At 52.4% G+C, this 14,671-nt stretch overlaps 7 protein-coding genes across 7 annotated transcripts in view; 3 read left to right on the plus strand and 4 right to left on the minus strand.

The window, feature by feature from the left end:
• Positions 1–463: 463 nt before the first annotated feature.
• PpBr36_03848 (uncharacterized protein) lies at positions 464–2,185 on the minus strand (the record flags this gene model as incomplete). The annotated part of the gene is made up of 3 exons (XM_029891017.1): positions 464–1,144; positions 1,241–1,365; positions 1,438–2,185. 3 exons carry the CDS (start codon positions 2,183–2,185, stop codon positions 464–466), a joined length of 1,554 nt encoding a protein of 517 aa, XP_029752959.1.
• Positions 2,186–4,241: 2,056 nt separating this feature from the next.
• Positions 4,242–5,288, plus strand: PpBr36_03849 (uncharacterized protein; the record flags this gene model as incomplete). Its single annotated transcript, XM_029891018.1, has 1 exon — positions 4,242–5,288. The coding sequence occupies one exon, from the start codon at positions 4,242–4,244 to the stop codon at positions 5,286–5,288; it is 1,047 nt and encodes a 348-aa protein (XP_029752958.1).
• A 528-nt stretch (positions 5,289–5,816) lies between these two features.
• On the plus strand, positions 5,817–6,113 carry PpBr36_03850 (uncharacterized protein; the record flags this gene model as incomplete). Its single annotated transcript, XM_029891019.1, has 1 exon — positions 5,817–6,113. One exon carries the CDS (start codon positions 5,817–5,819, stop codon positions 6,111–6,113), a length of 297 nt encoding a protein of 98 aa, XP_029753808.1.
• Positions 6,114–6,660: 547 nt separating this feature from the next.
• Positions 6,661–7,694, minus strand: PpBr36_03851 (uncharacterized protein; the record flags this gene model as incomplete). Its single annotated transcript, XM_029891020.1, has 2 exons — positions 6,661–7,478; positions 7,550–7,694. 2 exons carry the CDS (start codon positions 7,692–7,694, stop codon positions 6,661–6,663), a joined length of 963 nt encoding a protein of 320 aa, XP_029753809.1.
• A 685-nt stretch (positions 7,695–8,379) lies between these two features.
• On the minus strand, positions 8,380–11,889 carry PpBr36_03852 (uncharacterized protein; the record flags this gene model as incomplete). The annotated part of the gene is made up of 7 exons (XM_029891021.1): positions 8,380–8,709; positions 8,799–9,318; positions 10,052–10,582; positions 10,668–11,002; positions 11,114–11,401; positions 11,481–11,648; positions 11,737–11,889. 7 exons carry the CDS (start codon positions 11,887–11,889, stop codon positions 8,380–8,382), a joined length of 2,325 nt encoding a protein of 774 aa, XP_029753810.1.
• Positions 11,890–13,245: 1,356 nt separating this feature from the next.
• PpBr36_03853 (uncharacterized protein) lies at positions 13,246–13,845 on the minus strand (the record flags this gene model as incomplete). The annotated part of the gene is made up of 1 exon (XM_029891022.1): positions 13,246–13,845. One exon carries the CDS (start codon positions 13,843–13,845, stop codon positions 13,246–13,248), a length of 600 nt encoding a protein of 199 aa, XP_029753811.1.
• Positions 13,846–14,139: 294 nt separating this feature from the next.
• The window catches only part of PpBr36_03854 (uncharacterized protein), a gene marked incomplete at both ends in the record, with an annotated part of 2,302 nt that continues 1,770 nt past the window's right edge, over positions 14,140–14,671 (plus strand). The window contains 2 exons of the mRNA XM_029891023.1: positions 14,140–14,158; positions 14,489–14,637. Coding sequence (XP_029753804.1) covers positions 14,140–14,158; positions 14,489–14,637 — 168 coding nt within the window. The remainder of the gene's footprint in view (positions 14,159–14,488; positions 14,638–14,671) is intronic.

Raw genomic sequence — 14,671 nt, forward strand, 5'->3', positions numbered from 1 at the left:
TTCGGCAGCCCCGAACATTATGGCTTGGTTGTTACGATGCCATTTCATACAAAGTATACCCTAAACAATCCATTGGTTATCATTTTCTTGGAATCTGTGATATATCATTTGCTGGGGCTGCGTTCCAAGGGACATGGGGCTGAGGAAGCGTCAAGTCCCGAGACTAGTACTTACTTCACTTCGGCCCTCTCCCAACTGCGTTTTGTGAATATGTCAGCTGAGACTCTAGCCCAAAAAATACGATGTCGGCATTTTTGTCACAGCTGAATAAATATTTGACGAGAAATGTGAATACTATTTGAAAGCCACCAGGGGTGTGGAGAAGACATTTCGGACGAGAAATCAGACGAGGTCATTCTTGGTTCTTGAATGACCCTACATCAATGTGTATATATGACCGGATAGGCATTGCACAGGACCGATCCAGCTTGTTTCCCTTATAGCCGAACATTACTTGCATCTGTCATTTAGAAGCATCGTCATTCTGCAAGACAATCTCCACAACCTTCATGTTCGGCCCTTCCCAGTGCCTCCTTGCCCACGAGAACCAATAGCTAACCGCCATAACAAGAAGGGCCACATAGACCGGGCCTGCATAATTCATATTGGCGCCCGCGACCGGCAGCGCATTGGGAAATGGGAGCCATACCACTTCCCAACCCGTGTAGATCAGGGCAAAGATGTTAACAGGCAAACCGAGCCGCCCGCAGCTCCACTCACCGCGCTGGAAGCAGCCGGGATTTGCAAGGCGAAAGTAGATGATGCAGCCGAGGCCGATGATGTAGCTGACATATAAGCTTATGGATGACAAGGAACCAATGGCGCCTATGGCTATAAATGCGCGGTCGTTCGGGAAAAGGAGCGATAAAAGTGCGATGATGAGCGCGGTGCCAGAAACGGCTCGCATCGGTATGCGTGGTTTCCCATCAACCATGGCAAAATATTTGGGTAGGCCGCCGCCGCGGGCCCACGCCCATGTTAGTCGCGATATTGACCAGAAATTACCGATCGATGCGGCGACCATGCTAAAAAGCATGCAGGAAAGAATGGCGATGGATGAGTTTGGCGAACTGGTAGCATAGTTGATAAAAGTGGCCAGGGGACTAACGGATGTGAGAATGACGTCGATGCCAGGGAAAGCAGACTGTTTCGATGGTGTTTTTTTATTAGTGAAATTTCCACTTGACATCAGTTTGGATCCGACACGATCGAGACAAGATATCGAGCAAGATAGGCGTACCCCAAATGTAATTATCATAACAAAAGCCATGGCTACTTTGGCTAAAAAGCCCCAAAACATGCTTGAAGGGACGGCACGCTTCGGGTTGCGTGTTTCCTCGCCTAGGTGTACGATACTTTCGAACGCTATCCACAGAGTCAAAAATCTTTTTTCTCTTTAATTTTTTGCCCATACAACTGCTATTAAAAAAGGCTTACCGATAAACAGAAAAAGGTTAGAAATGCTTCCAATATTATATGACACAAAGTCACCCCAACCCCCGGCATTGCTCTTGATAAGGAACACGTCCATTCCAGCGCGCGGGGCCATGGTCCAAACAATGATAACGACGACGACGAAAAGCAAAGCGTTTAAAATGCCGGACATCGTTTCGAACCAAGGCACCGCACGAAACCACCACAAATTGAGCGCGGTACATAGTGAAAGGTACGCAAGAGTTATCAAGGTAGTCTGCCAGCCTGCCGGAACCCACTCTGGCTTCGCGATATTGATAATTCCCTGCATGGTAATGACACCGCCGGTCACGTTGCTTGAAATCATCGAAACGTACCCCAGCCACGTGCTCCAGCCCTGCAGCCAAGTGAGAAAGACATTTACGGACGGCGGTGCGTAGTTGAAGGTCCAATAATACTGGGCGCCGGCAATGGGTTGGATCGAAGCCAGTTCGGCAAAAGATGCAACCTGGCATGCTACGCCGGCAGCGACGAAGAAAAAGCTAAATAGCCAGGCGCGGGGCCCGCCGTTGAGCATGACGAGGTAGGTGTTGGTGCCGACGTAGTAACATGCTCCGTACATGACCACATTGAGAGCGAAGAGCTGTTTTTCACTGAACAAGCGCCTCGTGCGTGTTTGTTTGTAGTAGATGGACTCCTGGTCAGTTTCCCTTGGCCCACCGTCCAGACCCTGCATCGATATGGCCTCTGGAGCCTTGTTGTTGACCTCCATTTTTGGAATTTATTACTGGAGACCCATGAAATGTGTTCAGGGGCAAGAAAAAAAAATAGGCTGGCAGTTCAAGATTCAGGAGGACATAGACGACGAGCAAGGAATCCATCAAGAAGGATCTTGAGACAACAAAAAAGAAGGGCGGATATCAGGAAAGATTCAACCTAGGATTTTGTGCCTTCTTGGGACAAAAGAACACACTCGCCGCTTGCTTTCGTTTCAGTGGGGTAAAATAATACACTCATACGAGCTTCTGCAGGGCGAGGATAAATTGGACGAACGGCATCAATTGATGCTGGAGGAACCACCGGTATTTGCTGTTATTAGAACCGGAAATATGCAATACAAAATGAGGCAATGCAATCTTGCAATTGAGTGTTGAAGAGAAAATACCATCATAACCTTAGCATGCATTGGAGTTGCACAATTTCTGCAGTACCTACTCATTCTGTCAAGTATATGCATGGGCAACATTGGAAGCGAAAGAACCTACATACGCAGGCGATAAGCGTTTTACGGGATATGCAATAGCATGGCTAGGCAAGCACTCTTGGAAATCCAGCCGGGCATGATCCCAAAGAGCCCGTTTAGCGTCGACATATTCGTCGTTCAGACGAACCCCTGAGTCTCGAAATCGGCCGGGCAGGGATTGTCCCCAAGAACCGCTCTGCAGAGCAATTTGGGGCTACCCAAAGGCTGGAGGTTGTTGAAGGACGATACAGTATTTACCAGCCAGGGTTTGAACAGCTAAAAAAGGAACCGGCTGACGTTTACCTAGTTTTTTTTTTTTTTTTTTTTTTTTCTCCCCGACATGTCACCCGTGCGGCAATCTGCTGCGGTCTTTAGCGTCGGCCTGAGCCGTCCGCTCTAGGCGAAAAGAGTCCCAAAACTTCGATAAAAGCACCCAAGACATCCAAGCGACCGAGGCGCCCTCCAAGACGGTACTAAAATACCGCAACGCCAGCCATTCAACATCCATGCCAGCAGATTGACCGAGCTGTACCACTACTGAGGCAGCCGCTGAAACATTGAAATGGAGACGGCGCGTTTGACGGCTTGAACGACTATGATGTGAACCTATGGGCAGCCTGTAACGGCGCCAAAGTCTTTGGTCAAGACTTCAAGACATCCTAGCCAGAAGCATTCAGTCGACATTGCTGCAATCCAGAAACGAAAATGTTGTAGTAAGTCTCTCCAGACGTAAATATCGTGTGAGGGGTTTACACCGCCAAAAATCACAAGGGACAAATCCTCTCGCTAAACTGCGCAAGGCACCAATAAAACGACTGACCGGGAGGCTGGGCGGTTCGCAGTAACGATGCTTGCTGTGTGACAGCGCTAGAAGCGCTGCGGCACAGTGATTTTGGCTTGGAATCGAGGCGCAGCTTCGTTTTTGGTCTAGCGTATGTAAGAACAGAGTAAGGCAGGCTCGACACGTGACTGTCCCCCTGCTCGTTACAGTTCACCCCACACTTTCTTCTCTCTCTCTGAATTCTTGGCGAGAGTTTGCCAACTGCGAAACAAACAGATTGATTACTGTGGATTGTAAGCAACCCGCAAACCCATAGTAATCTTGGAACTGGCGCCACCGTCCTTCGTACGCTGCTTGCATGGGAAACTTACCCACACCTTTTTGATTTAAGGAAATGCATTCGAGTTTGATGACTGGAATCTGTTCTCCTTTTGCTCCATCATCATTCTCACAGCAAGAGAATTTTACCAAAATACATCCCCTTCAGCTTCAGCCTCTTCCCGCCTCATTTTTGTGCTGACAGTTTCTTCGTCACGACATCACACACTATTCCGTAACAATCCTCTTCTTGATATATCCTCCAATCTCTTGCGACAAGAGCTTTCCTTTAAAAATATATCTTCCCAATCTTGCTCACATATTTTGCAAAATCTCACGCCTTTCTACCCACACAAACCAGCTCATTGAGATTCCTGACATTAGAGACACGCAGACAAACCGGCGACAAAACAGCCGTCACCTAACAAACGATACAGTTGCAAGCTTACCATTTCTAGTCCTCCAGAACCAAAAAAAGCAGCAAAAATGCGCACCCAAACCTTTGCAGCCTTCCTCCTCACCGCGGCTATGCCCGCCATAGTCGCAGCTCTGCCTACTAACATCCCCAACACACAACTAACAAGCGCCCCCGCCATCGAGGCCCGCAGCACACATGCCATTGAGGAAATTGCCCCGGCGAAAAGGTCCGGGATTGTTGCGCGCCAGGAGGGCGAACAGCCGGGGTACTCTCTGGAGGAGGCCGACGCCCTAGACTTTGACTTGGACGGCTATGACCAGAACGGCGCGGACGGCCTGGAGGATCTAGAAGAGGCCGGTCACCAGTTTGGCGGCGAGGAACCGGACGAGTCCGAGGAGGCTTTCTTGGACGGCACTGACCTTGACGAGCTTGCCAACGTTGACTTTGACGGGTTCCAGGAGCAGATGCTCCAGCGCAGGGACGAATACAGCAATCTGAAGGGGCCCGATGAGGATGAGGCGCTTGTAGAGCCACAGGTTATTGAGGAGGCTGGAATTCCGTCGCGGTTCAGGAGGCGCCACGAAGGCCACGACGGTACTCCCGAGACTGATGTCGAGACTGCTGAGATTGACGAGGCGCACGCCGGACACGACGGCCACGAACCGGATGATGAGGAGGCAATGGCGGACATGGGTGGGGATGATGATGAGGATGAGGATGAAGCCGAGGCGCTGCAAAGACGACAACTCGACAGCATCGAACGCGACGAAGACGATGATGATGAGGATGACGCGCTTGCCGATATTGAAATGTCCGCTCATGCCGGTGATGACGAAGACGACGAAGACGACGAAGACGACGAAGACGAAGACGAGGCCAGCGGCCTTGAGGCGCAGGCCCCGGTCCAGGATGGTCCTTATGACGACGCCGAGTTCGAGGACGAAGGATTTGGTCTCGAAAGGCGAGACGATTACGAAATGGCCGAAGGCACCGAAAGTGCGCAAGGCCCCGAAGTTCGAATTGCCAAGCGCGAGGTGTATGATCAGGATCGGGATCAATGGCGGCAGCGGCTGCGGCCTATCGAGAGGAGGGTCGCGAGGTCATTCAGGGCGTGAGTCTTTCTTGTTTCATTTCTAGCATGTTTTCTTGTTTTTATTGCTCGTCTTTTCTTGATATAATTAGCGGCGTTGGAGCGGGCGCATTGGAATTTTTTGGTTCTAGGTATTTTGTTTCTATTCCCATACCCATATTATTTCCATCGCATTTTTCGTCTCGAAGCGTCCCTTGCACTGCGACTGTTGTTTTTCCAAATAGCAGCAGTCTCTTTCAGACTCTTCGTCTCAGACCTTACCGCATATTCTCCCGCGATCAAACAATGTGTATGCTGTCATGAGATCCTGGTAATCCAACACTGCTCCTCACCAAATCAGACAACCTGTAAGTCCCTCCCGCCAAGTATTCACAGCCTCAGTATAATAAGCGAGCTTACTCAACATGCCAACGTAAGCTACGCTGGCAGTTGGAACTTACAGCCCGGGTAAACATTCGACATGCACTTTCTTTTTCATGCTCAATGAATAGTGTAGTCATAAGATCTATGGTTGGATCTAATCAAGGATGCCACCGATTGCACGCGGCTGGCAATGGATGTCATCGCCCTCTACGCTATGGGGTTCCGCTCCGATGCGCATCCATTCATCGAGGCCATATGTATGGCTTCCTGCCCGCACCCGGGACTTCGCATCGCCAGACCGCCCGTCCTCCCCGGGGTGTTTTGCCGCAAGGTACAAAACAAGTTCGCAAATGATATTGAGCTACTGAGGGAGACGGCTGAAGAGGTTATCGAGAGCAGAAAAACGGAAGCGAAGGCGGAGGCTCGGGAGTTGGAGGACCGACGCCACCGAGAGCAACTTGCTCACGGCGATGCTAAAGGGCGTTGACAAGAAGCACCGGAAAGAAGACTACAAAAGATAGTTTTGGTGTGCAGGCCTATGCTGAGAAATAGCATGACGGCTGGGCCGTTGAAAAAGCAGATTCGCCAAAGGCGGTGGTGACAAAGACCCGGGACATTCACGCTAGTGGGACTGAGACGAGCGAGGAGCAGCGATGGCTTGCTGCAGGTGATGCTGCCGACGCCGAGGGCCAGGGTCATGGAGACGGTTGGATTCCTTTCATTCTCCTCGTTCGCTTTGTGTTTGTGATGATTTGATCTGCTGCCTGAACCGAGCTGTTGCAGAAAATCACCATCTTGCCCAGAGCTGCCACAGACCCAACCGTAAAGACCATTAGAGTATGCGGAACCAGAGGTATGCGATGGATGTGTTTGACTAGGCGTCACCATGTGCTTTGAAAAATTCCAAGTTGGGAGATTTTAGGACGTCAGGGGTATTTTATTTTTTTTCTCTTTTTTATTCATTTTTCAGCCGATACCTCGCTATACTAGAGATACTTTCAACAGTTCCCAAGCTTGTTTTACAAAAGAACGCTCTAATAATGCTCGTTAATCCCCTTCTCCAGCGCCTCCAGCGGCTTGACCACCTCCTCGATCCACGCCTTCTTCTCCTCGCTCTCGTACCGCGGATAAGGCCTGCGGCAGTGGCTGCTCTCGAGCGGGTAGCCCCTGAGCTTTGCCACGATGAACTTGGTCCCGTTGATGCCGCCCTTGCCGAAGCCCCACTCCATCTTGGCGAGCTCCAGCTGGGCCAGCTCGGCCTCCTTTGTCCTGCCGTCCCTGAACAGGTCAAAGATGCGAACGCAGCACCTCGGGTACAGGTTCGCGACGCCCGTGATGCTGCCGACGCTGCCGACGGCCATGGCCGGGACCAGCCAGTCGCTCTGGCCGGCGAGGGTGAAGAACTGGTCCGGGGTGAACTGGGCCGACACGCGGGCGACCTTTGCGATGCCGCCGCACGTCAGCTTGACGCCGATGATGTTGGGGTGCTGGCCCAGCGCGGCCAGCATCTCCGAGTTGACGTCGAGGCCGGCCACGACGCCGGGGAAGTTGTAGATGATGACGGGCACGGGGCTGGCGTCGGCCAGGTCCCGGAAGAAGGTCAGGATGGCCGCCTCGGTCATGGCGAAGTGGAAGTAGCTGGGCACCAGGACCAGGGCGTAGTCGGCGCCCGCCTCGGCCGCCAGCTGCGTCTCGGCCATCACCTGCTGCGTGGTCTGGCCGCCGCAGCCGAGCGTGATGGGCAGCTCGGGCCGGCCGAGGGCTGCGGCCGTCTCCCTGGCGGTCTGGACCAGTTGGCGCTTTTCCTGGGCCGAGAGCGTTACTGCTTCGCCGTTGGTGCCGGCGATGACGACTGCGGGTGGCTTTGCTGTTAGCGGTCGAGCGGATGCGATGCACCAGAGGGGGATCGTGACGGCAACGTACTTCCGTGCAGCCCGGAGCGGACCAGGAACTCAAAGTGCTTTTTTTGTACCGCCCAGTCGATTTCCTGTGCCGGAGTGTCCTGGAACCACGTCAAACTGGGAACGTGGATCCCGTGAGGGAATGGTTTCCCGGTACTTGAAGCCATGGTGTGATGTGAAGATGCGGGGTTATTTTCAGGAGGTGAATACGTTTGCAGAAATGGATATACTCAATGTTAGCCCGGAGGAGATTCCATCTTTCTCACAGAAGAAGAAAAAAAAATAGCAAGGGTTGACTGCATTTTATTTGTAGCATTCGTAGCAGTGCGGTTGGACCTCCGCAAACGGCTTTGTTTGTTGACTCGCGAGGGGCAGACGATGGCGTCGATGGCCGGTGGATATTCTGGTGCAAGGAACAGGAGCCTGTCACTAAGCTGCAGCGTGGAGAAGACCCCCCAATTCGACTGGGGTTCTTGCAGTTTGGGGAGACCGAAGTCGTCGCTTGTCGGCTAGATTTACCGATAGGCGAGCCGATGCCGTTTAGCTCCACTGACTAGTCTAGCATAGTCTAGTCTAGTTCCATGTATAACAAGCAGTAGACTATCCTAACCTCAAATCTGACTGTTGCCTTTTGTCAAATGGCCTAGTCTAGAGTCTCCATCAAAGTAATAACAAGCAACCGAAAAAAAAAGGATAAAATGGCTTTCACCACCACGCCTGCCTGTGACCGGCCGTGCAACACCCATAAAAACTTCCTGAAATCCCAATCATAGCCCAGTTCTTTCCTTCTTTCTGATGTTGTTTCATCACAACCAGAAAAGAGCCAATCAAGTTAGTGAATTGTAGTGCTTGTCAATTGTCCCCTCTCCACACGTTTGCAACAATCGATGAATCCAGAGACGGCAGGTTGTTGGCCGACTGCTGCTGCTGCTGCGTCTGCTCTCCATCATCTCCTTTCCGCCCGCAGTGATTGCATGGCTGCTCATCATCAGCCTCATCCTCTTCGAGCAGGTCGGAATCCGAATCTGCCTCTTGGTCGGCGAGCAAAGGTCTATCTCTGTACGGGGCTTCATTGCGCCCGTTGCGGGCCGGATACTCTCGGCGGTGCGTCTGATGGTTGATGACGTACCAGAGGCCTCGCCTGACATACGGGAAGCCGGCCAGAACGAGTAAGGTGAGGACCTAGACAGTAGAGGTATCCGACAAATCCGTAAGTGAACCCATCATCTCAAAGCCGGCACGCCAGCTCCCGCAGAAACAAGTCTTCTCACCTGCACAATCTCCACGACAACCACAACGCCCAACTCGACACCGACCCCGACTCTCATCGCCCCCCGCCAAGGCGCCCTGCAGCTCTCAGTCCTCCCCCAGGCCTCGTCACACCTGGTCTGCTGACCTCCCCTGCCGTGCGGGAACGGCCAGGCCCTGTCGCGGGGCGAGTTGAAGCCGCAGCAGCCGAGGGCGTCCTGGACGCGCCGGATGCCGTCGCCGTCGTGCGCGCTGTACATGCGCTGCCACGTCTGCTCGAGCAAGCAGGCGTCGACGGCCGGCGATGCCGCCAGCAGCGTGGCGAGCACGGCGGCGGCGATGGCCTGCACGACCTGCAGGACCGTGACGAGCGTCGTGGGGCGCGGCGGGAACGGCTTGGCGGCGGCGGGGTCGCGGAGGCGGAGGGCGGTGCTGCGGACGGCAAAGACGGTGTTTGCGAGGGCGAGGAGGGGCAGGAGGAGCACGGGGATGGTGAGCGGGTAGGTTGGGAGGGAGAGCTGGGCTGCGTGGACTGTTTCGTAGCTGTTGTTGTCGGGTGGGGGAATGGGTCGATGGCGTTAGATTGAGCTACGATGCCATGGAGTCGGGATGGCAAAGGCCATGGTCTATCTAATAGACGGTACTTACATGGCGGCGCCCACGATTCCCAGGAACAGCTGCATCGTTAGCGGGGATTCGAGTTAGCATTGGATTGTTTTCGAAAAGTGACTTTGAAAGAGGTGGAAATCTAGCTAACCAATCCCATAACAACCAATGGAAGAATGGTCGGCATCTTGGTCTTTTTTTTTTTCTTTTTTTGTTGTGTCTCTCGATATTAACAGCGTGCCGTTTATTCATAAAAGGTAGAATTCTCAATGTCGGGCTGGTAGAATTTATCGAGGTTGAGCCGACAACAGTCAGGAAAGGAGGGGAATTTCCTACATGTGCATTCTGGAGGGTCTGGAGGGAAATACAAAAGGTTATTGGCTGCACGGTGTTGACGTCAAAGAAATTGGGAAGCCATCAAGTGAAGCCTGCAGCCCGTCTGCCTTCCCAAACAGGGAGCATGCAGGCTCCCGTGGGAGACGGTCGATTCCGCTTCCTTGTCATCCAATCATTTGACTGTCGCCTGATATCAAAGTTTGGCTGCGGCAGTCGTTGATAACAAATGAAATATCATATACCATGCCTGCGTTATAAAAATATTGCCTATATATACACATATACAAAACCCCCCCTATCAAATCTACTGCACCTCATCCCCATCTTCTAAAACCCCTCCCTGTTGGTCATCTTGAGCACGTACGCACCACGCTCAATCGTGTTGACCACAATAAACCCACTCTTGAAGAACGGGTAGCTGCTCCACGTACCCTGGAACTCGACCTGCCCGCCGCCCGAGACGTTGTCATCTTCGGGGTAGACGTCAAAGTACGCAACCTCCCGGACCCCGGCGCCGGTGGGGTCGCGCGGCAGGGTCGCCAGGTCCAGCACGCGCAGGCCGCTGCCGTAGTTGCTCTGGAACGCGTACCTGCCGACGACGAACTGGTTGTGGTCGACGCCGTTGACGGAGCTGCGGAAGAAGCCCGTCTGCTTGGGGCTCTCGAGCGACCGGATGTCCCAGAAGTAGGTGACGGCGCGGCGCTGGGATCCGGGCCCGACGCGGTCGTACTCGTCGTACTCGTCGTCCAGGACCAGGTACTCCTGCCAGGTGGTGTTGGTCACCCAGCCCTGGTGCGTGTAGGCGGCGCCCGAGTAGGTGGTGCGCGAGATGATCTTGGTGGATTTCTTGTCGGTCACGTCGTAGCTGCAAAAATCTCTTGTCAGTCGTGTGTGCAGAAACCCCATGTACAGACTTGTGCGGAATGGATCAAACAAAGCTCGCAACCTACATGGTCAAGGTATCCTCGTTGTAGCCGTAGCAGATATCACGGCCGTTGTACTTTGTGTCGGGTCCACGGTAGACTATGCACTGCGCATCGTGCACGTAGCCGTCGCCGGACGCGCACCCCAGGTCCTTGGGGTTGGCCGGGTCGGTCAGGTCGAAAAAGATGAGGCCGGAGCGGCACGAGCTGGTGCGAGGCATGGCGCCGACGGCGACGCCGTAGTTCTTCTCCTCGTTGACGACGACGTTGTGGGACCGGCCGGTCGGAAGTCCGTTCCACCTGGCCGTCAGATCCCGGGAGTTGCTAAAGACGACGGGCTTGGCTGGGTCGACTGTGAGGAGCTGCACGAGAAAGATGAAGCGTCAGAAGCTTTTCTTCTATTTTGTTTTCTTATTACTGATCATCTGTCTAGCATGTTTTTTGCCGACAAAAAGGGGGTTGGCTGCACATACCTTGCGAAAGTCGAAAATCTGCACACCATGGTTGGTGGCCTCGCTTCCAATGATGAGATAGCTCTTGTAGCCCTTCATCTCGCGCCAGACGGAAACGCTCGAGTACTGCGGCAGGCGGCCGAGGTAGGCAAGCTTGCCCTCCTTGGTGACCTCTGCAAAGGCGGCACCGTCGGACTGAGCAATGGCCACAAACTCCCTGCCCTCGGGGCTGGTCCAGCCCCACGACGAAGCGCCCTGGCCCCTGGTGCTACCAAGGTCTGCGTGGCTGACAAAGTCATAAAAGTCCACCTGATGAGGCAAAGTCAGCATGTTGGTTTTTTTTTTTTTTTTCCCTACCTTTCGATCGCATCAAGCCATCCGAACTTACGTTGCTGCACTTGAAAGTGTACTTGGAATCGTTAGGCCTGACCTGTGCCAGGCCGTTGACGCAGGGAACCGGGGCAGCCGCAAGGCGAAAGTCGGACGCAACGGCGGAGTAGCTGGGGTATTGGCTCGAGTTCATGATGCCCTCGGCCTCACGCGAAGCCCAGTAGGACTATAGTGCGTGCGCAATTGTGAGCAGTCGATCGCCAAACTGAAGCCGCGAGGCAGAAGCAAAAATCAAGTCAGGCAAAAACACACACCTCCTTCTTCGCCATGATTTCCATGTGAATCTGGCCAGACTCGTAGAGCATCTCCTTGGCGGCACCTGCAGCAGAGGCGATGCCGGAAGCCGCACCGGCGACCATGTCAGCCAGCCCGATCAGGGCCGCGGCGAGGATCTGGGTCGACTTCATTGTGGCGATGGATGGCTGGGGCCGGCTGTGGCTCGGGATAAACCAGACAGACAAGATGGACAGGGGTCATCGACCGGACAAGTAGTAAAAAAAAAAAAAAAGAAGACGTCAAGAGGAGTGCCAGCAACACACGTATTTATCGAGATCCCCAATGTCTACTTCCTGTAGGAGCTCAATGATCCAGAACCCCTGATCTAGAAGGCGATCGAAAAAGGAAGGTGACGTAGCAGCGCGGGATGGATGCAGATTTTCTTCTGTACCTCTTGGGCCAAGCCACCTTCCCGCTTGGGCAATCACAGCGGCTGCTAGACAAGGTGAGGGATGGATAAGGCGGCAATTTTCAGTGGGAGTAGTAAGTCAATCCAACTCACGGATTTTTTGCTTCTTATTTTTACTTTCTCACTTTTCTTTTTGGCTTTACAACGGAGTCTAGAGAAAAAAAAGCCATGCAAAAATCCCCACTATAATGCTCGTGCAATTGCTGTGTGCAATGTCGCAATCCACCGTGACAAGCCGGATCGAGAAGGGCTTGTTGTTGATTAGGGGTAGTATTGCCGTCTTGGCGGTCCCTACTGACGTCTCCCGCATCCTCCCGCCTCTGTCGTCTGATAATTTTCCCGAAAGTCAAAGAGGCAGGCGCATGTTAATCTCTGCGGAATATTCAAGACGGCCCAGCCCAGTACCACATTGTAGTATCTACAAGCCAAGACTTCTAGACCACGTCCTTATCTTGCATAACGACGTGATTCAATACCTGCAGAAATACGTCGTTGTGGCTGCCGACAGGTTTCTCTTGGGCTCGTGGAGGGACGGCGGCCCGTCCGGCCCGCGCTCTTGGGGTGAGGTTATCTCAGCAAACCCAGCACTCATTTGGTGACATAAGAAGAGAAGATAATGCAGCGTTGAAGGCTGGCCTGTGTTCGTGCGAGTCGGGTGTAATGAGCGTTGGTTCAAGGTCGTGAAGTTCAAATCTGTTCCTCAGCAGCATCCGTTACTTTGAACATGGCGACAAGGTTCTAGGGATTAAAAAATCTGTAGTTAAAATGCGAGTGGTTGACGACGACTACAGGAAACCAGTAGCCCCTCCATCGCATGGATGCAAGCAGCCAAGCACCTTAAGCAACAATACTAAGAATATCCGCTTTGGGTTGTTTGGCAATTCGGGGTTGCTTTTATAACTACACCCTTATATGACATTTCCCCAAGTTGGGCGTTGTATGTTGTCTTGTATGGTATATATTACTTGTATTTTAGTCTAACACCCCCCCCTCCAACCTCTCTGCCCTGCCGGGAAACAAAACAAATGGCCAAAACATGTACCAAGGGCAGGAACTCCGTTTGGGCTGCTGTCCCTGTCTAGTCAATTTGAATCGCCACGTGACCGTCTGAGGAGCCCTCCTTTGTCTTTGCAACTTTCTGGTTCCTGCTGAGGTCCAAGGGCCAGACGAGCGGCTCTCCGAAATAGGGCGAAGAAAGGTCAACCTTATTCGAGGCTGCGGTTTCCATATCTTGGCGCGTCATTATCACTGTCCTTCCATTACGTTTCAAAACACTGATTCTCTGGATATTATTCAGCGGGATGGGAGAAACGCTCATCCACTGCCCCTTATCATAAGTTCTTGAAGGCTCGTGTTCTCTGTGAAACGTGCTGTGAACGTCGCTTAAAGAATTTTGGAGACCCTTCGTGTTGATGAAGTAGACGTAAGCATCCTGGGCTTTGATTACATCTCTCTCTTTGAAAGCGAGCGTTTTAGCAGATTCGAAGTTCGATGTCATCGAAATGGTGCTATGGAAAGGATAGTCCGGGATAGGGAAGCCCTTTTGAGTGTAGATGCTCCCGGGACTGACGGCAGTGCCGATATACATGGATTTTGGTACTACTGGCTGTTGGCGTGCAGCGACAACGCCAGCGAAAAGGGCAAAAGTGAAATGAGATAAGAGCACGGCTGTTTTCATTTTGAATAAGAAAAAGAGAAAAAAAAGAAAAAAGAAATTTGAGAGACAGTAAAGTCTAGGTTGGTTGAACGAAAAAAAAAAGATAATAAACGAAAGAAAGTAAAATCTCGACCAAAGGAGAGAAACATACACAAAAAAGAACGACAAGTTTCCGGCTGCGAGGTTGATACTAGATGAAGAGATAAAAAATTTGGTGGGCAGAACAATTACAGCATCTTTATATGTAAAGTACAAAGATCGCCTACAGGCTACAAGAGGGCTGATGCATGAAAAATCAAAGATTCTACCAGCAACATGCCAGGCAAAGTCTATTGTTAGAAAACAAATCGGTCAATGTTCAGAGCTCGACCTGGACCTTGCATAGGGCTTTGTCGATCTATGCTAAATTTTGATGTGTCCACAATGCTTGGACCAACATTAATCAAATTAGTGAAATAAATAGGCCAGCCTGCCAGCTAAATACGAACTCACCAGACCGAACCTCTTGGACGTGATCAACGAGTGAGGGTCCACGTAGCTTCTAAATTTACATTAAACATATTAAGATTGCTACTCCTCCCCTTTGACAAGAAAAAAAAAAAAAAGAGAGTGCATCCGTACCACCCCACATCAAAATTACACCTCACTCACTCCCCCAGCTCAGACCGAGTCAAGTTCCTTTGCGCCCCGACCAGCTCCGCATACGTCGCGGTCCTCTGCTCCACCGACCCCGCCGGCACCGGGTTCGCCGCGACATTGTCCCTGGACCGGAACGCCGGCGACGACCAGTCGTCAAACGGGACGCGCCACGCCGTCCCCAGTCCCCCCCCCCCCCCCCCCCCCCCCC

This window comes from Pyricularia pennisetigena, chromosome 3 (genome assembly GCF_004337985.1).
Source record: "Pyricularia pennisetigena strain Br36 chromosome 3, whole genome shotgun sequence".
In the NCBI taxonomy this organism is placed as follows: Eukaryota; Fungi; Ascomycota; class Sordariomycetes; order Magnaporthales; family Pyriculariaceae; genus Pyricularia; species Pyricularia pennisetigena.